Source organism: Amblyomma mixtum, chromosome 2 (genome assembly GCF_055824585.1).
Source record: "Amblyomma mixtum isolate Tamu chromosome 2, ASM5582458v1, whole genome shotgun sequence".
Lineage (NCBI taxonomy): Eukaryota > Metazoa > Arthropoda > Arachnida > Ixodida > Ixodidae > Amblyomma > Amblyomma mixtum.
The window spans coordinates 77,830,932-77,853,727 of NC_143013.1; the positions used below are offsets into that span (position 1 = coordinate 77,830,932).

A 22,796-nucleotide genomic window follows, 5' to 3' on the forward strand; every position below is an offset into this window, starting at 1 on the left:
GTCGAGCTTTCCTAGGGGACACTGTGACGGCCGACTAAACCCGCCGCGAGGTCGCCAGATTTGAACGGAGACAAGGAGCTATAACGGTGAGCCGACCGTCGCCGAGATCGAAATGAAAGGTAGCCCGGCGCTAAGCATTGTCAATGAACGCTAGTTTTGCATCATCAGAGTTCACGAGCCTTGTTCTCAGAAAAGATCTTAAATATTGTTAGATTAGTGCTGTTTTAAAGGGAAACCGGGAGCTGTTGGGAGCGCTGTTATAAAATGGAGCTTCGGATTAACCCTGGCGCCTCTTTAATGCGAGCCGAAACTTGCTCCATACTGGCGTTCTTGTCCTCATTCGCGGCAGACTGCCAGTAATCGAACCTACGACCTCGTCCTCGAGGTGAAATCCTCAATAGCCAGTGCATCACCGCTTCGACTAAATTAGTAACAGTAACAGAACCTGAGCCCCGGTAAAGGCTATCGCACATGAATGAGTCTGAGCAGAATGTAAATGTGATAACTATTAATATCCCTGAACTTATCTGCCGGCACAATCCGCACCGGTGCGTAATTAAGAATTTCTGGCAAAGGTAGCCGTCCGTGGCCAGCTCGTTGACTTCGTTTTGTGCATGATTGAATATTCTCGTACTTTTCACTCGATTCTTGGTTACTGAGGTGTACTTCAGTAACAGAGGTTTCGTCGAGTATACTCGGAGCCTACAAGCTTTTTAAAAGCTACCGTCCCTATTCAATAACCGCCAGACTTACACACTGTAAACAAGAATCAACCCAAATTGGAGTTTAAATGGCTGGCGCCGCACTTTTAACTCCATATTCGGAAACAGTTACTCCATCGACACGGAGTAAAAATAAACTAAATGACCTATTTTACTCCCTGCACTCGATAATGGGGAATAAAGAAGGATTCTCCTCCTTATAACTCGCATTATTAAATAGTTTCTTGGTCTTAATGCGCCCCAAGTCCCCAATGGAGTAAAAAAAAAGCACCGTTTCGCATCACCCGCCCCGCCACCTAGCGTCTCGTCTGCTTCTGGTCAGTCGTCTGATAACGGCGGTGAGTGAAGACCGCTTGGTTACCATCGTCGATGGATCTCTGCTGACTTCGGCTCCTTCACAGGCGCCTGACGCGGTACAAGATATCGGCTTGTCGCCGTTTTCCGCTGTAGTAAGCTACATAACTGAATTGCTCCTGTTGCAGTGCTGTAACCATACCTGACCTTCATCTGTTAGTGTCGCCACCCCGTCACAGCCTCCGCTTACGCCTAATTCTCACAGTTTTTTTCAGTGCGGTTCTCGCGGTGTGTTGCAGCAGATTATAATGCGTTGCATGAACATGACACTAATATAACATAGTTTCAACGCTGAGCTCTACATTGAGCTAATGAGGCTACATTTTTCCGCAGTCATATTGAAAAGCCAATCCTTAAAGGAGTGAATATGAAAGCAGACACTGCCATTCCAAACTACCTTCAAGGGTGTTTTTATTTTCAACTTATTCTGCTCTGATTTTTAGTCAACTATAGAGTGGTGCATGGCCGTGAAAACTACTCCGCGACTCTTTTTCAGTTCTGAACTATTCATTCTAATGTTGCATTCCTTCATCTATGAACATAGCCAACCAAACGAGCTCGTACAGAAAAAGCAGACGACAAGCAGACGACTCCTGCCGCCTCCGCCAACGCCGCCTCTGGGCTTGCAGACGGCGAAAAGAACGCGTGACTCGGGGTCACATTAGGGCAGCGCAGTTTTCCAAGTTAGGCTGTCCGCGGCTCCCGCAGCTACTGCCCGTTTTTGCCACTGTCACTTCTTTAAGAATGAGCCTGACTGAGGATAAATAAACATGGCGCCATTTTTTGGGATCCATTTCTGTGGGTAGTAAAAAAATTTACTCCCTTGTACTCCTAAATACCTCCCTTGTATAAGGGAATAAATAAAATACCCGATTTATATGAAGTAAATAAAACCTCCTTTTGGGTGTTGTTCACTAGACGACAAGCCATTTACTCCCATTTGGGCGTTTTTTTTTGTTACGCCGCGCATTGTTGCTAACGCTTCCTGTGAGTTTTCTCGTGACACTTGTTCAAGCACCGTCATATCGATGCCTCTAGATCTGCGACGCTTTGATACACCGGCTGGTGTTCAAGAAATTTGCAGAAATTAGGTTTTATTTTCTCCCGTTGTATTTATCCAACTTTTGACCAACATACTCGTACATACTGTCATTAGGCAATGATTTCAGCTGCGACCTGGTGGAGTAGACTGACTGGAAATGTTTTCAGAATACTGCTAAGTTGGTTTTTTTCGCTTATACCATAGCTATGAAAGCCTATGGCTAGTGGCGCTTGAAAAAGGATCACGGCACTCTGAAAACTTTTTCAGTCTTTAATTAGCATTTTCTAATTAGGACGCGACATACCTCGAACAGGGCTAAAAAGCTAGCCATGATACGCACCTAGTACTATCGGTGACAAAAAGCCCCTAGAATGCTCGGAAAGGAATTTCGACAGATAGGTGCAATGTTTTTCAGCGATCTCATAATTTCGCTACTACAGATTATGTGGCAACGGGGTTTCGATATGGCGGATATAGTAATAGAGCTATCGGCCTCGTTTGCGGCTCGCTCGTCCTGGAGACTTTTGTTCCCAACTTTATATGTGAGAGCGCGCTTTTGTGCTTTTTTAGGAGCGTGGACGTGGTCGCCGAGCAGCGGGAAGACGACGGCAGCGCCCCCACCGTTGCCAGCGAGTCCACCTGGGCCACCGCGTACAACAGCAGCGCCAACCACTGGCTAATTCGAGACCTGTCGCCCCAGCGCCAGTACGTGTTCCGGGTTAGGGCTCTCAACGAGTACGGCGAGGGGGAGTTCAGCGAACCCAGCGTGCCTTTCACGCTGCCGGAGCCCGGAGGTGCGTGACAAATTGTCCACGCCGAGGAACTAACGCGTTCCTGTTACAACGTACGCGCTCTAGAAGAATACAAAGAAAAGTGGAAGCAGGGGCTAAAATAAGAGATGTGGAGGAAAAAGTAGCGAAAAAGCCGGAAGATTCTTGCCAACGTGCGCTGTTCAGACATTAATACTGCAGGGCAGCCAGTAAAGGCACCTGAGACACATGTGGCTTTGACATTCTGGATTCAAGGCGGCAGTCAGTGAGCACTGAATAGTTGAAGTTGATTTGCGTTTTCCGTGTTGCTTCGTAGACATACTTGTTGTTGCTGCCTTGTACACATGAACACGGTATACGAAGCGGGTTGTATGCGTGCGAAAAAGAGAACACGAATGTAGCCAGTAAGATATGGCGTATTCCGTTTTCTTTCCACTGTTTAAGTCGTAAATTGACAAAAGGAAAGATGCACTTGCTCTAACGATTATACAGTCGAACCTCGTTATAGCGAAACTGCTTTTAACGAAATAATCGATATAAAAAGAAATGACAATTCACTTTAGAAGCTCGGTCAGCACGGGCTACAACGAAGCTACGGCTATAACGAAGTGATCGCCAGGCCCACTCAGTTTCTCTGTAACGAGGTTAAACTGTATATAAAACTAATAATCTGCATTGCTGGTGAGTGCTTTGCGCGTATACTGACAAAACCTCGTTTTTAGTTATTGTCTTATTGAGTCACTGGCGTGAAAGTTAATAACTCGTTTGATTATAGCGTTCGTTGATTGATGTTCGGCCCCTTGTTTTCATCTCGTTACAGCCGTTATTGGCCTTGAGAGCAACCCCATAAGGAGGATCATTGTCTTTGCATTCCTCGGGATCCTGGTGTTTGCCAGTGTTCTCCTAATATCTCTCTACATCGGTAAGATTCATTCAAAGGCTCCGCTTTTTAAGGCTGTAATTTAAGCTTACGCGAGATCTGCGCATTTTATTTTCCAGTCTACAAGAGGAGGCAGAAAGAAAAGAAAGTCCTCCAGGACAATGTCCGTGACCTGCGACCGGACTTGGAACTGGCGACCTTGACTGAATTGCCTCGCAACGGAAATTTCATTCAGCAGAACAATGCCCTTTACGCGCTCGGGTGAGTCGTCGATGTGCGATGTGGAAAGGAGAGTTTCATCGGTAACCATTTCTAAGTGATGTGATGCAAGAATCACATAACCTGTCACAGGCCGCAGTGGTATCAGGGGCGATCTTTTTAACACGATTGCGTTGGTCCCGTACACGGGAGAAACCCCCGTAGTTGTTAACTTGTCGAGAAAGTCGGGATTGGTCGCGACGTCACAACCACATGACCTTGCACGGGTAATTCAAACACACCACAACGATCACACAGTGCAAAAGTGATGACGTCACTTTACAATTGCTGATTGGTCTACAGGGTTGTGACGTCATTACATCACCATTACGTAGTGCCTCTGAAGAAAGGAAAAAAATTCTGCTTAAAAGAAAAATGGATGAACCGAGACTCGAACCGCTTCGACAACTGAGGAACTTTCGTTCGACTTGATTGAAGGAAGGCCTTGCTTGTATTGTGGTAAATAAAATGAAAACAAAAGCAAAACAAAACGAGAAATGGATAGAACAAAGAACAGTGCCTGTGTCTGCGAAGTGATACGCAAAGAGGACTCCGGGCCACTGAAGGGAGCCCTTAACACTATCACGGCGGAGCTTAATAAGTGTCCCCAATTTTTGAACAAGTTGCTTCATCGCTGTGACTGGTGAACTTTTGACAAACTACTCTATCGAAATGTATGTTTCCTCTGAAATACCTTTCGTCTGCATTGTCATTTGTCACAGAAATGCCTGGCAGCGTGAATTCTCTGCAGCAAAATTTGGAAACGTTGTGACCGTCGGCTACGTGATGATCAGTGCGATTTTTAAGCGTAATAGCGAAGTTATTGACTTCGGTGTTTACGTCTTGAGCTGTGCTTTGTGCTATAACTAAGGCATCCTAGACGGCAACTTTGTATACGGAAATATAACTGCGCGCTTGATTAGATGTGCGAGATAGTGTTCATGCGATTCAGTATTTCCGGAAAGCACATAAAGATTGCAGCCTTAGCATGGGAGTCTCCGAGTACTTTCAGCAGTAACGCCCGGTTAGGATGCCACCTTGTAGCCTTGGCTTTATCAAGCGGTTGTTATATGTCGAGGAATGTTTCGAAGCACCATATGACATGTGCAAAGCAAAAAAAATTGGTGACAACTCAGAAATGTGATCTGCTTTCTGGTTCTGTTTTATCCTCCAGAGACTTGCCACTGGACGAAGAACTCGCCTCTGTGCCCCTTATCGAGAGGGATCAGATAATACTGACGAAGTTTTTGGGTAGCGGAGCGTTTGGCGAAGTTTATGAAGGCATCGCGCACAACCTCGGAGGGGAAGGGATGCCACCGACCAAAGTTGCGGTCAAGGTGCGTGCCGTTCAGTCTTCTTTATTATACAGGGTGTTTCACCTAGGACTTTAGACAATTTTTCACAATATACTTTTTGTTTGAAGAGGGCTTTTTTCGGCATAACGTTGTCAGCGGTGTAGTACATCAGACTACAACTGTGACGTACTAATACTAATAAAAAAATCAACAATTCAGTATCAGTTAACCAGCTTGCTGGTTAGCATGTCTTAGCTGTATGCTGATGTACATATTACACCACGGTGTAGTACATCAGAAAAAGCGATCCTCCAACTGAAAAAGCCTATTTTTAAAAATTGTGTCGTCAGGTGAAACACCCTGTATATGTTTGGGAGTGCTCAGAAAAAATCGCACGTGAACTGAAAAAAAAAAAAAAAAACTAAACAGCTTTGTGTTCTTAATCACAACCTTTGCAATTTCGTATTTCACCGCGCGCAGAATCTTCGTAAAGGAGCTACAGAGCAGGAGAAGGCGGAGTTCTTGAAAGAGGCCAAGCTTATGAGGTACGTCCGAAGTGGTTTTATTATTCATTTATTAACTTCCTACTCGATGGAACAGCATTTCGGAGAGTGTTTGCTTCTTATCAGAGCAAAATCTTGAGCTCGCATTTCAATTAATCGATAGGATCTGACAAAAATTTCACTTTTTTTTTGCAGCAACTTCAAGCATGAACACATCCTTAGGCTGCTCGGAATTTCTCTGGATAACAGCCTGCACTTTATTATACTCGAACTCATGGAGGGAGGCGACCTTCTGTCTTATCTAAGAAGCAACCGACCGGTCGCCGTAAGTTCCATTAGTTTCTTGTTTATACTGAGCACGGTTCTTTGAATCTTGCTTTGCGTAGATAGGGAAAAAATAAGCATGCATTGTACATCAATTTATCTCTTTCAGGTACTTGTTTCTTTCAAATACATGAGAAGCGATTGAGTAGAACTCCGTTTGACAGCAACAGATGTTAAAGCCACGTTTCCCATTCTTCAATTCAGGCAGCGTTGGTGTCGTTGGCGTAGCATACAAGTGACGTCACTCGTCACGTCTATCTGTGTGCCCACATATCTAATCATTGATTGGCCTGAACATAACGACGTCACTCTTGACGTTAGTTTGTTATAAATGGATTTACCCTCTATATCTAAATAAATCGACGACCGTGCATCACCGCGAGTGTTTAGTACCTAGGTTTACTGAGAATTTCGATTGGCATAGACAATTTTGACCCATGGTTTCGCTAAAATTTGCATTACGTCCGGTCAATTTTTTATTTCTGACGCCATTAGATATTTGCCATTTAATTAATGGTCGCGTTGACTCTACGTCCTTCTCTGACTAACATCCTGGGTCCATGGCCTCATCCTTCTGCTCGATTCCTGCTGCGGTTATGAAGCAGACGAACCACAAGACGATTCATAGACATCATGGGCGCACTTCTATGTGCACTTTTCATCTGTCTTCTTCTCCCCTCTTTTCCTTCTTTCAATCATTCAGTCCGGCTTCTTCCACTCGAGGCTAACGAGACAGAGGCCTCCCTGCCTTTCTGCATTTCTTCTTGCCCTCTGTTCACAGTTCCTTACAATTAATGTAGCTCATCCTTCGGCAATGGCCACATCATTCGACTTCATGCGTTTTGTTTTTGACCCTATCAATTGTTTGCAGGGCGAGAGGTCGCCACTGACGCTGAATGACTTACTCTGCATCTGCGTGGATGTCGCCAAGGGCTGCAAGTACCTCGAGGACATGCACTTCGTACATAGGTGACTATGTCGGCACTTTCGGCTTGGCTCCCCTTTCTTTCGCAACGCTGGCTTGTAATCAGTACTAGGCAAGCTTAACACCGCTTACTTGGGCAGCAATGAGCCATGGTGATGGGGACGTCATGTAGGCCACGTCAGGGATGAGAAAAACTTGGTATATCTTGTTGCAGAAAGAGGCCGAACATGCATGTAGTGCCGCGGACATAATTTTCTGCAGAATCTGTGTAAATATTTTGAGGAAAGGAGTAAAATAAAATGTAAAGTTTATTGTGCGCACCCAGTAAGAGATGATATAGGTCGGACGAAATAGGAATAGCTGGCGAGCTGTAAGCCTCTGTTGAACTCGAGACCTTCCCTTACGAAGATTTCTTTAAACAGTCTATAGACTGTCCATCGACTTCTGTCTTAGAGTCTGTAGACTTTCTATAGAGAAATCCCAATTAATAGTATATAGCAAAACAAATCCTCTAGACAGTCTATAGACAATCTATAGATTTATGGCCATACACTTTTAGTAGACTTTTGTCTACAGAGAGTCTATAGACTACGAATAGAAAAACTTTATAGGAAGGCAATAAAGCCTATAAAAAGTCTATAGACTGTCTATAGACCTTTTTCATACGGGTTAGGAAGCCGCACCTTTCGCATTGCATAATGCTGATGAGTGTAAAACGAACGCAGTCATTCCCGCCAATGAATCAGCGCTTTCATTATACGCGTGCCAATGTGGAGCGGAATTATCCTTGTTTTACACTGTGCCATTTATACAGGAGTGAATTAGGCCTTTCAGTATAGTTAAACACTTTCTACTCTTGTTTTTCTTAACTTCCTACTGATAAGCCCAACAAACCTGCTGCATGCTATCGAATTCTTCAAGCGATTGATTAACGATTGCGTCTCGTTCGGTCCGCAGAGATCTGGCGGCAAGGAACTGTCTCGTATCGAGCATGGACCCAGCCGAGCGCGTCGTCAAGATCGGCGACTTCGGCCTGGCCCGCGACATCTACAAGCACGACTACTACCGCAAGGAGGGGGAAGGCCTGCTTCCCGTGCGCTGGATGCCGCCGGAGTCTCTCGTCGACGGCGTCTTCACCAACCACTCGGACGTCTGGTCGGTGAAAGAGTCTCTGTATTACACTGTGGCTATGAATGATGCTGCCTGTTTGCGACTGCTTGCTTTTGACGCAGATATATACAATTCTGATTGTGGGAGTTGGGACTGCGTAAGTTCCGCAACACTTATCAGGATGCGGGTTCATAGGTTATGTCATGCAAATTAAGTTTCGGCTATATGTGTCATTAGACCGCGACGTCTGTGCAGACACGTATGTCCACGTGAAACCCTCAGTGTTTCTCTGTATTTTCTCTACCTCATTGTTGAGATCTTGGTAATGAATTCGAGGATCACAGAATCTCGGCTGGCCGGGAGGAGACATTAGAAAAAGCACTGACGCCATCCAACTGAGTTAAAAGATTAATGACGTTTCGGCTCCTAGCATGGAGGCGTTGTTCACAATGGTTATGGATAAGTGAATGCTGGGAGCTGCTGGAATGAGAATGCCTGGAACTGAAAGGTGAACATTCTTTTAACTCAGCTGGTTGGCGTCAGTATTTATGTTAAGATTTCGATAGGGGAGAAATATATTTGGCCCGGTATTGTCTATAACTCCCGAGTTCCAAAATACGACGAGAAAAAAAAAACTTTGCTCCACCGACTGACGCGTTAAATGGTCAAATGCTAAACAAGTAGCAAATAGGGGGATCTTAATCTCAATAAAGCGACAGAGTCTTTTTCAAGACTGCCGTATATATCGACGCCTCTTTGTTAGATTCCTATTTACGTAACGCTATATACTTATCTACCAGGAACAGAACGCGTAGATTAAAATACAAACTCTGGTTAAAAAGAAGAAACTTGAACGGGCAGGGTATGTAATGGGCCTGCACTGGTAACCGGTAGTAACCTGCTAGAGTGACATAGTTGATACCAAGTGAAGGAAAATGTCATGTGCATTGGAGAGTTGGCTAGAGCAAGCTTGTGTTCAGGGAAACTTCTGGGTTAGTATGGTCGCGGTTGGAGTAGGACAGCTGTTAGAGCAGGTAATTGAGAGATTCCTATGTACTTTAACCGGTTAAGCTCAACATGTGTTGACGATGATGTTTCTTTTTTACAGGGCATTCGGAGTCCTTCTGTGGGAGGTAATGACCATGGGCCAGCAGCCATACCCAGCCAGAAATAACCTCGAAGTCCTCCACTACGTTCGTGGTGGGGGACGTCTCGACAACCCTGATAACTGCCCGGATGACCTGTAAGCATTTTTAATATACCGCACATATGTGGCACTAAGCGTTAGAAATGAGCCGTGAATAAATATTCATAAACTTTCCATTAATTTCCACTCATCAAGCTTTTGCCCATTTTTTCTTTCCTTCAGCCATGACCTCATGCTTACATGCTGGTCCTATGATCCGGATGGCAGACCCGACTTCGCGTTTTGCTTGCAAACCCTAGAGCTTCTGCGAGAGAAATACCAGGCTCTTGCAAACATCGGTTCGGCTGTTCACAATCACAACTACCTCGGACAGCCCTTTACAGGTAAGCGTTGTTCACTGCCCTTATGTCAATATTACGTGAACACCCTTATTCGTAAAAGATCATGTGTATTGCACCGTCTTTAAGAAGCTGTTCCATACTTTGGCGTATGATTCGCTTGTCCGTAAGGTAAGGACGCGGATGATATAGTTAATTATGGGTTTTAAGCATTAAGCACACGATTGTTAGAAGTGGTGCTTCTGTTCTGTAGTACCAAAAATAAAGAGGCTTGACGTTCGGATCAAGTTTCTCTTCATGCTCAGGGGGTCAACTGCTTTCTCTGCTTTCAACACGTTGCACAATCGCTCAACGCTTTTTCTGATTACAAAAGGCACCTTCGCCAAAACGCTCCTTGATTGGACACACTAGCCTCCAGTTACTATGGAAACGCAGATAAGAGATATCCAATCCGCCTTTTTCACACGCCCGCTCTGCGCATCCGCTCCTCTAGCTCCGCTGGTTCAAAACTATTCTAGTTCACTATATTCAAAACCGTTGACTACAAACCGCCAGCTCCTACTGCGCGTGCGCAGTTCTTGTAAGTACAGGAGTCAGCGACAGGTGGCGGCAGCTGTCAAGCACGCACTTGCCACTTCGCATACGCATTTGCGCCTCGTAGAACCGGATCGCGCCTGCATCTTCCACGTGTATTGGTTTTAACCAGTAGCGGATGTATTCTCTCTACACCCCATTTTGTGAAAAAGGCGGATTAGTGAAAGTATGTCCATTTGCGTACAGCTTTGGTACGCGACTAGATTAATGCGACAACATTGCCGTCTCGCTTTTGACCTCACCACTGTTATTGCTCCGTGTCAATCACGTTTTTTAATGCACTGCAATACATGACATGCCTGTAGGTTCAAAGACACTTTGCAGACAGCTCCGTTCAATTTTCTCAGTAAAATTTTATTCACTGACTTTTTTTGTGCATGACAACATTTGTCCGGCAGCAAAAATCCATTTATTGCTGAAGAAATCGAATTTAAACAATTTCCCGCCCCTCGATTCAAAATCGGGACGGCCAAACCTAGAAGGACTCGTTTCCTGCGTTTTGAAGTGAATCGAATGAAAGTGTAGAACAGCCTCCGAGATCCGCGATCGACGCGGGCAATTCGGTGTCGACGCGCGCAGTTTAGTAGAGAAACCCGCCGGTGATGGGGACGCCTGTATTTCTTCCTTGCTCTTTTATTATAAAGAGTGGGTCATTTGCCGTTATAAAGCCTTAGTGTATCGACACAGGCCAACATGTCTCCGATGTCCCTTTAATGTTTCAACTGATACCAAATGAACAAAATGTCAAGATGTCATGCTCTCATTTCGACAAGGTATCATAGCTAATAGCCCGTGATGGGTACCTTACACACAATTTCAGAAGTTTTGAGCGCTTAATAGATGCACTCGGCATGCAGCTCGTGGTCTTTACCTGGTACTCTCGACAGAGTGCTTTAACTGGTTCGGCTCGAATAGCCGAAATTAGGGTTGCATTGGTTGCTTAGCGTACATTCCCATCTCTCATCGTTGTGTAGGCCTCGTCTTCAAGCATTTCAGAGGTGCGTCAGGGATTTCTCGCGGAATATGAACTTAGCTTTGTTGACCTGCGAGATGCACTAAGCATAGTTGCATTAAAATGCCTAAAGCGGCGAGCTGTGTCCGCGTGCATTTCGAATGCACTGCCGACGACCTGAAAACCTGCCAGCTCTGCTTGAGACAATGCGCCACAAAGTAGGCCGTAGAAGCCTCTCAATGCTCGGAAGGCTGGACTGGCATCGCGCTCTCCCTTGACAAGCAGGCATCAGCGGGATGAATTCCGAGCAACATGGTTCCGCTTACTCGTTGTAACGCGAGAAAAGAATGTAATCCGATTCGAAAGATATGTGGACAGAGAATTGGTACGCACCATTGTGCAAGTCCTGGTTTCTTCTTTGCCTTCGTGTAATTTTCGCTCTTTTGATCTTTTTATTTAATCGCACTGGCCTCCATCCGTACCCATAGGCAGGCGTGCGAACATCTACATAAGCTATGATCGCACTTTCCTTACCCATAAGAGAGCAGTTACTCATTACATCCACCCAAGCACAGCCATATGGTTACAAACGAAAGCTGTAAAGCTTCCAAAGAAACATTAGTAGTTAAGGAAAGTAGTTAAGTAGGTAAGGAAAAATTCGTCCTGGTCCAGGGTTCGAATCTGAAACCGCCGCTTCACCGGAGCACTCTCTCTACCATCTGAGCTCACCGAGATTGCTAGCATATGGTAGGTCGAGGGTGAGAGGGATTCCCCTAAAACATTTGACCAACGCTGGTTCCTTAAAAGGAAGGATAGGAGAATAAGGAAGGATGGGAGAAATTTCTGGATTTTGCCATTTTCTCTGCTACGCGGCCTGGAAGGATTGCCAGCGTTGGTCACCTCACTGGAAGGCAAGAGATAAAATGTGCGTGGCGCAACTGATTGCCCGCTGAAAGAGAGCAGGCAAGCCATCGCACGCTTGATGAGTCGCGTTCATGGTAGAGAGAGGTTGGTCAGATGGTTATTGATAATCACAAATAAGGGAGTGAAAACCTTAGGCAAGCACCCTGAGGTTTTGCGTCCCTTGTTCAATTTTGTGATCAGAGTCACTGTAAAAAAAATCAACATGAGGGTCGAGCATTTTGAACACGTGCCCATCATGCCCATCATCCTTATTATGCCCGTCATCCATCGTGCCCAACTTGCCCATCATCCGTTTTTTACTTTGTGATCGATGAGTCGCGGTGAAAAAAAACAACATGAGGCTCGAGCATTCTTAACATGTGCCCATAAAGTCCATCGTCACCATTTCTCCTTGTATTGTTTATAAATTGCTTTCCGGCTCTCGCAAGATTGTCATCGAAAGCTCAAGCCTATGATGGTACTCCAGACACCCGGTTATCTGTCTGTTGTGGCTCTCCATTAAAGGACTATAGACACCAAATTTTCGCTTGCTTGTTTTCTTTCAAAATTTGCTGCGTTAGACATCAATATACATGGGTCACCACGTGACGTTCGCCAACGACCGTTAAATAATTTGTGCTTGAGTTTCTTCTTCGCGCGGTTTCGGTTTCATCAACCGAAAGATGGCTGTGGCGTATAGTTGACCGTTAGGTCACTTGAAGCACAAAAAAACGGCAATGCAACTGCTGATACGTCGTTTGTCGTCATTACAGCTCTTGGAGCAGGCTGGTTTAAGTGTTGTAGTAAATTAAAACAACGTATCAACCTTAAACTACGTATTAAAACTGCGTATCAGATTTTTTCGTGTCTCACGTGACCTGAAGGTCAACTACATGTTACAGCTGTAGTTCGGTTGATGAAACCGAAACCGAAACAGTATGATACATGAAATGCAATTATAAATTATTTACCAGTCGTAGGCTATACCACGGGGTGGTACATGTATTCTAATGTATAACTCAGCATTTGAAAGAAGAAAACACGGAACTAAAAGTGGTTGTTTTACTCCTTGAAGTGCAATAGGCGGGGATGCGACATCTTTTGCATTTCTAGTATTCGCTATTTCCTTCATGTCCTATGGTGGAGGTCTGTAGGAAAAAGCCATTGTGTAGCCATAACTGCACTCATTAAACTAACCATTTCTTGTGATTTTTTTTCTTCGCGGCCATTACACGTTTGTTGTTCATGGACTTCGTTCTCCCTAGTGAACGTGTGTGTGTCTTCCGCCACCCTTGTAGGTGGCATTGACAATTTGGGTTACCAGGGCGAGCGTTACCCACCACCGGTCAGGTCACCGCAACCAGGTAGTTCGCCGCTTCGCTTCAATACCCCGCACTGCACTCACGGCACGCACACCGCGCGCATGCGCACTCCCACACCCCGGAATGATGCCGATGCCAATGCGGCTGTTGCTTCTTTTGCACACTGCACCCTCCTATCTCTATGCATGTCTTCTCCCTTTCGCACCCACTCTGGCTGTCTATCTACGTATTCGGCATACTATTACAGTGTAATTGTTGACCTTTGCTTCTAAATAAATGTGCAGAGCGTCGAAGTGCCGAGGTTTTCAAAGTAAAGCCACGAAGAATTCTTCAGTGTGTGTAAATGCTACATTCAAGAGCTTCATGTGGTCATTGTACTCTTGCTTGACGCATATTGGTGAAAGCCATTCTTGAAGGGCCGTTTTTGTTTCAAGCACGGATACACGTGGGCAAAAGAGTAAGGGTTGCTGCATGAAATCGCTTATGTATGAGCGATTTTAGTCATGACAGTGCCCAGGACGTGTGAAGAAATATCGCTAAAGACAGCTAGGGCAATACAACGGCGTTGGTAATATCGCCGGTATAGCCTGTGTGCGATTTTTGCAATTGCCAAAGTATGACAGAACACAAAGAACCATATCGAAACGCATGCGTGCATGACTGCTACAAAATATGGCATGCATATTGTGACTGGTGATGATTTGCTTATTACTGATCCCTTGATGTTTTACCTTTCTTTCCGCAAACGCTTAATTGCTCCAGCTGCCTTTAGGTGATGGATTTAGGTGGTGGAGGTAAAAAGTAGTGCTTTTACATGCATCGCATTGCGAGAGTGTGTGTGTGTGTATTTTTTTATTCCAACTGCGGTTCATGTGAACCGCTGCAAAATCATTCTCGAGTTTTGTGCCTGCTAGTTTCTCCGCCGCCTGAGCATCCTCTAGAAAATCGCCATCTCCTGAAAGATATAAACCGAAACAAAAGAGGGCATAATTATCTTTTGAATACTTTGATATTTATGTGAGACTATCCAGTACTCAATACATGAGCTGTTTTGCGCTTATCAGCGAATAAAACCGTAGCAAAACTTCATAGGAAATCGGCACGAGCTCTTAAATGCTTATATGCTCAAACGAGACAGCTTTAACTTTAAGTTTCTGGCGGTTAAAAATGAATTTTCTCGGTGCTCAAACAAAAATGTTAGTCTCCAACTGCAATTATATGAATTTAAGACGAGGGAAGTGCATCGAGCTATCTGTTAGCTCCATTTATCGCATCTTTGCAATATTCAGCGCACTATAGCTTTCAGTATATGCGCCTACTATGTCAGCCACCTAGTCATTTACAATCACCAACTAAATTGGAGGCATATGAATTGAGCAGTACACTGCTGCATTGCTGACGGTCTTCTAGCTGTAGTGCATGGATACATGCCGGCGAATACGGCGCAGAAGGGCTGGAAAGAGCCGAGGAAGAACGACAAAATGGGGTATACGTTGATGATGCTGGCTAACAACACTCACGTCTGTTAGACCATAAAGAAGCGTCAAATTTTTCTCCGCTTCTTCTGCTGGACACATGTAAGCACTCCATCGCGAAGAACATTAGCTACGCCACATGCGAAGCACAGCACATATCCTCTTGTGCGTCGTTCTTCGGCACTCTCCCAGTCTTTCTTGGATGTTTCGTATTTAGCGCTGTGATGATGGTTCAGCTACGCAAGACACAATTCCCAGTCAAACGCCACTTGAAACTCGTTGCGCGGTCATTCGCGCCGGGTATCGTGACGTTCACGCGCATTGCTTTATCTCTCAGGTCCCAGCAAAGTTCTGAGCACCCCTGAGCAGAACTCGCTGCTCCTGGGTCAAGAGTCGGATTGCTTGAGCATTTCCAGTGATCCAGCGGCAACGCAGGTGAGCCTCGTAGTTACGCGCTGAATTACAATCCGCTGCAGATTCTCTCCTATTTTGAATAAGTTTCACCGGCAGGGTCTTAATTTCAATATTTTCAATTCCATATATAGGGTCTCAATATTTCTGAGTACTCTCATGATTTTTCTTTCTAATCTAGACCACGAGAAAACGTTGGGAAACAAAGGCCAACCATAACTAACAATGAGGAAGGGCAGTGGTAAAGCGCCCTAGTGCCTTGGCCGGCGCCGACGTTTCGGCAAGTCAACTTGTCGAAACGTCGGCACAGGCCACAGGCACCGCACTGTTTACATCTAGTTCCTTAGCATTCTCGCTAAAGAGTCGGGCCTTTCTTGTTGCTGCTTCAGTCCTCTTTGATAAGCCGCTCACGGTGTTGAAGTAATTCTACCCATACGCAGCTACCACTACTGCAGCCCGGTCGCTACAGCGTGTCGCCTTTGACCCCCGACATTGCCGACACGACGCGGTACCTGCAACTTCTGTGCGACAACGAGCCGGCAGTGGACGCCGACGGCTACGAGGTGCCACTCCCGTTGCCGCCTGCCCACGTCCAGCCGCGGCGATACGGCGATACCGGCGACGCCGAGACGTCGTCCTCGCTGACGCCTGCGACGGGGAGGTCAGGGGCCTCCGCTCCAATCGCTGCCGCTCGCTCGCGCTTGAAGACGCCACCCTACGCGCAATCGTTTCCCAACGTATCGCCGCCGGCAGTGCCGAGAACGAACGTCAGCAAGGACCAGAGCAGGAGCAGGGAGTCGCTTCTGGACGTCGACGAGCGCGTTCGGAGCGACGGCGGGGAAGGGAACAACGAGTGTGGACGGCGGTCACCGACCGTCACCTCGGCGCTGCTCAAGTCGCCGAAGAGCAGCTGCTCCGAGGCAGACTCGGTGGAGGCCGCGTACGACCCCATCGAGACCCTTAAGGAGATCTTCGCCCGGGGAGGGGCTAGGAGGGAGGCGGCGGGGCAGGGTTGGTCGCTGTCCACGTCGTCCACGGCACCCTGCACACCCTGCACGACAAGCGGCGACGACTCCGCACCTACGAGTCACCGCAACAGCGGAAGCGGAATTTCTTCCCTGTCGACAACGTCAGCCATGGAGCTGGACTACATGCCCAAGTCGTCGTGGTGCTAAAGTCTTCCCAAGGAAGAACTGTTTGAGCGCTAAGCTGTGCGAACTTGAACCGTCAAGCTCAGCGCAGTGGATCAGCTTCGAGAGCGTCTATGCTCGTTAATCGACGGACTGCCAGAAAGTGTTCCGACCAGAGTGCTTCCGCAAGCCTTGTTGGGTGGCCTTGATAGAAGCTGGTGCAAGCTGCTATTTTTTTTTTCTCCTTTGGCACCTGCTTCTGAACTGCCGAACTGATTCATGAGCCGCTTGAACTACGGTGGTCGTTACAATTGGTCACAACTGCAATGTGTTACGTGCGGGAGCCCTGGGAAGACTTGTGTGAACAAATATAGCTTGAGAAGAGGAACGACTCTGCAACTGTTTCCTGTTAATGCGTGCGAAACTCAGTTTCGTCGAGCGAGAATGTGGACCAAACGTGGACTGTATCGAGAACGATGTTTTCTGTGGATTTGATTATTATTTTTCTTTTACGACGCAACGACTCTTGAGCGCTAAAGGTGCAGCACCACAGTGAAAGCCAAAATGCAGTGAACTACTACGCGGCCTATAGTAAACTAAGTTTTGCCACTGCATAGTGCCTGCAAAATTTCAGTGAAAGCCTAGAAGGAAGCATTTTCGCCAAAGTTACTGAACGGTAAAAACGAAACTGCCGTACTAAAGCACTTTCACTCTATCTTCTGCCTACCTCTGTGCGGGGCACTCATCGTGTTTCGGTCACAGCTTTGCCACTACGATTTAATGCTGTCATGCCAAAGTTACAGTAATGTATAGGCAACCTATGGTGCTCTGTGAACTCTGAAGATTGTCTGCTTATGTGTACAGTAAGTGTATTTAATGTTCTCTCTTGTTATCGCGTTTCGAACACACATACATCTCGTTTCTTATGTGTAATACACATCTCTCTCTAAATGGCAAGTTATTTCACGTTGCTGTACAGTGCTGTGGGTTTTATGGGCGTGTTTCAGAGGGTATGTGAGTTGGTTAACCTACGTTATGTTTGTAAATAACATAGATAAAAATAAGCACCAATGCGTAAAATCAAACTATAAACTTGAAATGAATTTACCTGTGTGTATATATATACATCTATGAATACATAAAAATATGTCTACAAATGCCTTTTAGCTGTATAGAAACTTGCCCCTCCCTTTTTTGGAGCTGCTAAGTTTAGGTCACAACGTGTACAACCTATCAGTACGCTTTAAGCCTACCGAATCCATTAGATTGATCGATAATGCATGTCACTTTCCGAGCCTGTAAAAGCTCAAAATTTGTCCGAAAAACAAGCCTGAACTATGCAACTGTTTGGTTTGTATGTCTCAGTTCCTAAATTAAAGACGTGCCTGACACCTTTGGCTGCTGTGCTTTTGAATTCTGTCCTCGAGCATAATTATCGCTACATATATTCGATGCGCGCTTTGCTCCATGAGGCTAGATAATTTGCAATAAAGTCAGAGATCGTAGAATTTTTCGCTCGGATCACTTACGCATATCCGTAAGCCTTCTCTCGCGAAAAACGACGTGCCCATTGGCCAAATGAGTTTGATTTACGGACTGCAGCGTCACCTGTGGGCAGCTTGCTAAGCTAATAAAACACTGTGAGGCACCGATAAGGCTGCATTGTGGGCGCTTTACTTCCCTCTAAACAAGTAAAAAAAACGGCTACAGCGAACGACCGAATTTTACGGCGGTGTTTGCAAAAAGGTACGACGGCGTTGTGTCCTACCACCTTTTAGTCCCAGAAGACCCTTTTATAGACCTTTGCTTCGGGCGAGGGAGTTGTCGAAACGCCTCTTCACTGGACTGTCGGAAATCGGTTCCGCCGCCGCTTCCACCGTCCAAGCGCGACGGGCTCACGACAGTCCAGGGAACAATATGGCAGCACCCAGGGAGCCCTTATGGCAACGGTCGATAAAAGAAGCCTGGAGTTTCTGAAGCAAAGCATCTTATTTATCTGCCTTCTTCACCAGGCGCAATTCTAACGTGCACTTCTAATGTGTGCGTCCAGCCAATGGTGAGTTCTCGCTCAACGAGTCTTCCATAGCCTAAACCAGGGTGTCGAACCTGAATTTTTTCGGGTTTGGTTAGGGCTAGGGTCTGGAGCGACATCTATTGTCAACAGAGTAAAACGCCATTACGCAAGAGGCCTCTGAGGCGAGCGTTGCTAGGTGCACAAGTGCATTGATGGCGCCACAGACGCCCTTCGGCAGCTACCCGGTGCCTGAGGCTTTCACTTCGTCGATCTCAGCGCAGACGATTACGGGTTTGCATCATGTGCAGCTCAACCAGGTAAGTACCGTTGTCAAACTTACTGCGAGACGAATAAAGTTGCCGCATGCAGTACCCATACTCTGCGCAGTTTCACCGCAAATGAGCCAGTGGTTGAGGCTGGAAAAGTTTTAGTCTTCACGATAAAGATCCACAATACTGTATTCAGCGACATGCAATGAAAATTAGAGCTCTCATATCTGCTCATTTTTCATATATAATATTTTCAGGACACATTCGCTTATCTCGGGGAAGGAGTACTACTAGCACGTGGTGCTGAAAGGAAGCGGTGGAGTGCAATTGCCCTTCACAATGAAATTCAAATGAAAACAAAATGCATACGAAACCAAAACAAATGTGCGCGCCGAGGGGCCGAGACGCGGAGGGTACTAGACCTGCAGTGAAGCTCCGCCCACATTCAGCCTCCACGCACAGATTTCCTCCACGACGAAAAAGTAGTGCACTACCTAAACGTTTCTTGTTACGTAAACAAGAAGCTTAGCACAAGAAAAAAATTATGAGCTCTAGAATTTTGATACGTAGATAGTTTGATACAGTCAAACACTAAAAAGCTGATTTCGTTAATTCAATTCAATTCAATTCAAAACTTTATTTCCAACGACTCGTTGGGGGTCATGAGGCAAAAAAGCTGCCATTGGCAGCTTGAGGGTGCCTGATGCCCGTACAAGGCAGCAGCATATAGCCAACACAAAATCTGAACACTTTCACATAAATTGACTCATCGAAACACATTCCAAACACATCAAAACACAGCACAAGAAAGCAAGGGCGTCCGCAGAATTTTTTGCAGGGGGGGGGCCCATTGGTTGTTGGCGCCGGAGGGGGGGGGGGCATGTTCGTAGCAAAAAGGCACTATTTGCGGTATGAATTTATTTATTTATATATAAATAAAAAATAAGTGAAATACACCCATGAAATAAAAATTACAAACAGCAAATTAAAGTGTGGCTAGGAGAGATACATTGCAGTTTATCAACGAAGAAACAATTAAAATTAATAAAAAATCCAAAATTATACTGTCACTTCGTGGAGAAGAGTGCTCAGTATTGCTGCATACGGGTTCTCGACTCACCCGGATTGATGACCAGCACACAGCACAATATGGTCACAAACACGCAACTACAGTCACTCAGTCAGTCTTCCTTGAACAGCAACTGTAGACTCCACGGATTTTTCTGGGCGAATTGCGTGATTACAAGGGTGATAAATTCATTTCTGTGCTTCATTACACGCTCTCGGTGCACACTCGTCACACACATTGATTGGAAAAACGGTTGAACGCGTACGTTGAAAACAAAAGATGTACATACAACGAAAACTTATTTACAAGATAAATGCACGCTCGCAGCTTCATACACCTCGCTCCATCTTGCTCGCGCATCCGCACAGTCGAGCAACCGCACGCACACTGCTCGCCGCTCGTAGTTTTCTCGTCCACTGTCTTGGTTGTTCTCAGATTCGTTGACAAACGGCCACTAAAAACACCGAAGCACAAATACAGAGGCGCGCACACGTGCAAGGGCTTACTTCCGTGCGACTTCCAAGGGGAAGGGACACTCGCCACTCCGGTAGGAAAATTTGTTTTGTGTGTTTTTATGGGGTTCAGAGCCCCAAAACGACTCAGGTTATGAGGAACGGAGTAGTACAGAGCTCCGGATAATGTCGACCACCTGGGTCTCTTTACCGGGCACTGACCTCGCACAGTACACGGGCGCTGTTGTCATTTGAGGCCCAGCCAGAGGTGACAGGCGAGCCAGGCAGGCGCCATCGGGCTGCGTTGACCAAAGGCGCTGGTTTTCGGAGAAGACGCAAGGGACGCTGGTGTGGGGGCGCCTCTGGAGACTGCGTCGCCGTGAACAAAAGATGCTAATCTCCTTTGCCGAAGATTCTGATAGCGGCGCTTCTACCGCACTGCGCTCTCCCGTGGATCGGAGGCACAGCGAGCGGCGGCGGCGCCAACTGATCGCCCGCTTGCCCATGAGCAGCCCGACAAAGCGGGGGTGGACACGGCTGATTTGTCTTTCCCTCCTGAAGAATTCATCGGTGGCCGGCATAACGAAGGCGAAAACAAGATGCACTGTGCACTGTCTGCCTCCGTGTCGCTATCTGTCTAGAGATCAAAGAAACAGGCACCCATTTCAAGACGGCTTGAAACACATGCTCGCCGGTGCCGCTGTATGTCTGCAACAGGTCGGCCTTCAACAGAGCTAACGATGGCGTGGTTTGAAAACGGCATAAAGACGCGTGCCCGGACGCGGCATTTCGCAGATGTGACCCAAAGCGTGGAAGCGGGGCTGCTTTTACCCTTTCGGCTGAGTCCACCACGGCCCCTGGCGTGCGGCCATCACTCACGGTTCGAGGGATTGATTTTCCAGGGGGGTGCAGCCGCCCCCCCTTGCCCCCCCCCCCCTCCGGACGCCCATGCAAGAAAGTATACAGTACGAAAAACATAAAGGCAATGAAAATACATTGAATACGATTAGCTGCACAAAAACTGGGATGAGAAAAAAATTTCACGTGTCTGTTTTCTATTACATGCGCTTAAGTCAAAATTTGCTGACAGTAATTTGTTAAGCAAGCACGGCAAGTTGTGCGTGAGCGACTGTAGCATATAATTTGTACGTCTGCGTGGTACCAGCCATGTCTCAGATCCACGGGTGCGACAATCACTTTTCTGTTTCTGCAAATGCGAAAGGAATTTTATGAGGCTCTTAAACTTTTCATCGGAAAATAAGTGTGAGTACAGTAGACGGAACTCGTAAATTTTTTCGACGCTTATTATGTTATACCGTGTGAACAATGGTGCACATGAATGTAAATAGGACGCATTTGCAATGCAACGAAGTGCTTTCTTTTGAAGAAGGAGCAGTGTTTGAATATTTGTTTGTGTGGTTGTGGCCCAAACCAGTGTACAGTAATTTATGTGAGAGGAAAACAGTGCATGATAAATTTGAAGTTTTGCTCTATCTGGAAGAAAATGACGGCACCGTGCTAGTGCTCCGATTGACGTAGATAGTGTCCTTGATAATGATTGAATGTGATGATTCCACGACATGTCAGCAGCAAAGGTCACGCCAAGAATTTTATGTTTCTTAACAATTTCTATGGGTGCACCCCCAAGGACCAACCTTTCTTCTATCTGTGCTTGCTTCCCTCTAGCCATGAATAATATGGCCTTAGATTTATTGCCATTTATTTTTAAACAGTTCTTACTTGACCAATCCCAAATTATTGCAAGCTCTTTTTTGGCCTCTATTAATAGTTCGTCTACATTTTTACCGGTGAAAAAGATGCTCGTGTCATCTGCGTAGAGCACGTATATTGCATTGCTTTCCTTTTGCACGATATCGCTCACATAGATGTTGAAAAGAAACGGCCCTAAAATGCTTCCTTGTGGCACGCCGGAAGTTAGTAATCTGTGTGATGAGTCACTTTCAGCGATAGAGACGCGCTGCTGATGATTCAAAAGAAAGGATTTAAGTAAAGCGAAACCAACTCCTCGGACACCATAACTGAACAGTTTGTCTAGTAATATTTCGTGGTTTAGGCGATCAAATGCTTTGCTGTAGTCAATGAAAATTCCGAGGGTAAGTCTGCCTTCATCAATATTAGAGATTATTAATTCCTTCTGAGTTAATAGTGCCGTTTCCGTTGACCTGCCTTTCCGAAAGCCATGTTGAGCATCTGAATGCATGTTATGTTTAACGAAAAAGCTGTTCATGCGCAAAAGAATAATCTTCTCTAAACCCTTAGAAAATACAGGAAGCACTGAGACGGGTCTGTAGTTGTTAACATCGTTTTTATCGCCCCCCTTAAAAAGAACTGAAACTTTAGCGATTTTCATCCTGTCCGGGAAACATCCAGATGTAAGAGCCAGATTGAATATGTATACTAGATGCGGCGCAATAATATCGATAACGTATTTCACTGCCTTTATTTGAAAGCCGTCAATATCGCTGGCATTGGTGTTTTTCAAATTTATAAATGTGCGATAGATTTCTGTTTCATCC

At 46.0% G+C, this 22,796-nt stretch overlaps 1 protein-coding gene across 2 annotated transcripts in view; it reads left to right on the forward strand.

Annotated features, from left to right (window-relative positions):
• Nucleotides 1-17,852, forward strand: part of sev (receptor protein-tyrosine kinase sevenless) — a 139,719-nt gene extending 121,867 nt beyond the window's left edge. The window contains exons 33-45 of one of the 2 annotated variants that reach the window (XM_089571910.1): nt 2,689-2,912; nt 3,709-3,810; nt 3,888-4,029; nt 5,201-5,363; nt 5,802-5,866; nt 6,020-6,149; nt 7,020-7,117; nt 8,031-8,228; nt 9,292-9,426; nt 9,553-9,713; nt 13,416-13,481; nt 15,252-15,349; nt 15,766-17,852. In XM_089571910.1, the coding sequence (XP_089428036.1) occupies nt 2,689-2,912; nt 3,709-3,810; nt 3,888-4,029; nt 5,201-5,363; nt 5,802-5,866; nt 6,020-6,149; nt 7,020-7,117; nt 8,031-8,228; nt 9,292-9,426; nt 9,553-9,713; nt 13,416-13,481; nt 15,252-15,349; nt 15,766-16,500 (2,317 nt within the window). In that variant the 3' untranslated portion in view covers nt 16,501-17,852. The remainder of the gene's footprint in view (nt 1-2,688; nt 2,913-3,708; nt 3,811-3,887; nt 4,030-5,200; nt 5,364-5,801; nt 5,867-6,019; nt 6,150-7,019; nt 7,118-8,030; nt 8,229-9,291; nt 9,427-9,552; nt 9,714-13,415; nt 13,482-15,251; nt 15,350-15,765) is intronic. The other variant, XM_089571911.1, reaches the window with a different exon arrangement.
• Nucleotides 17,853-22,796: the final 4,944 nt, after the last annotated feature.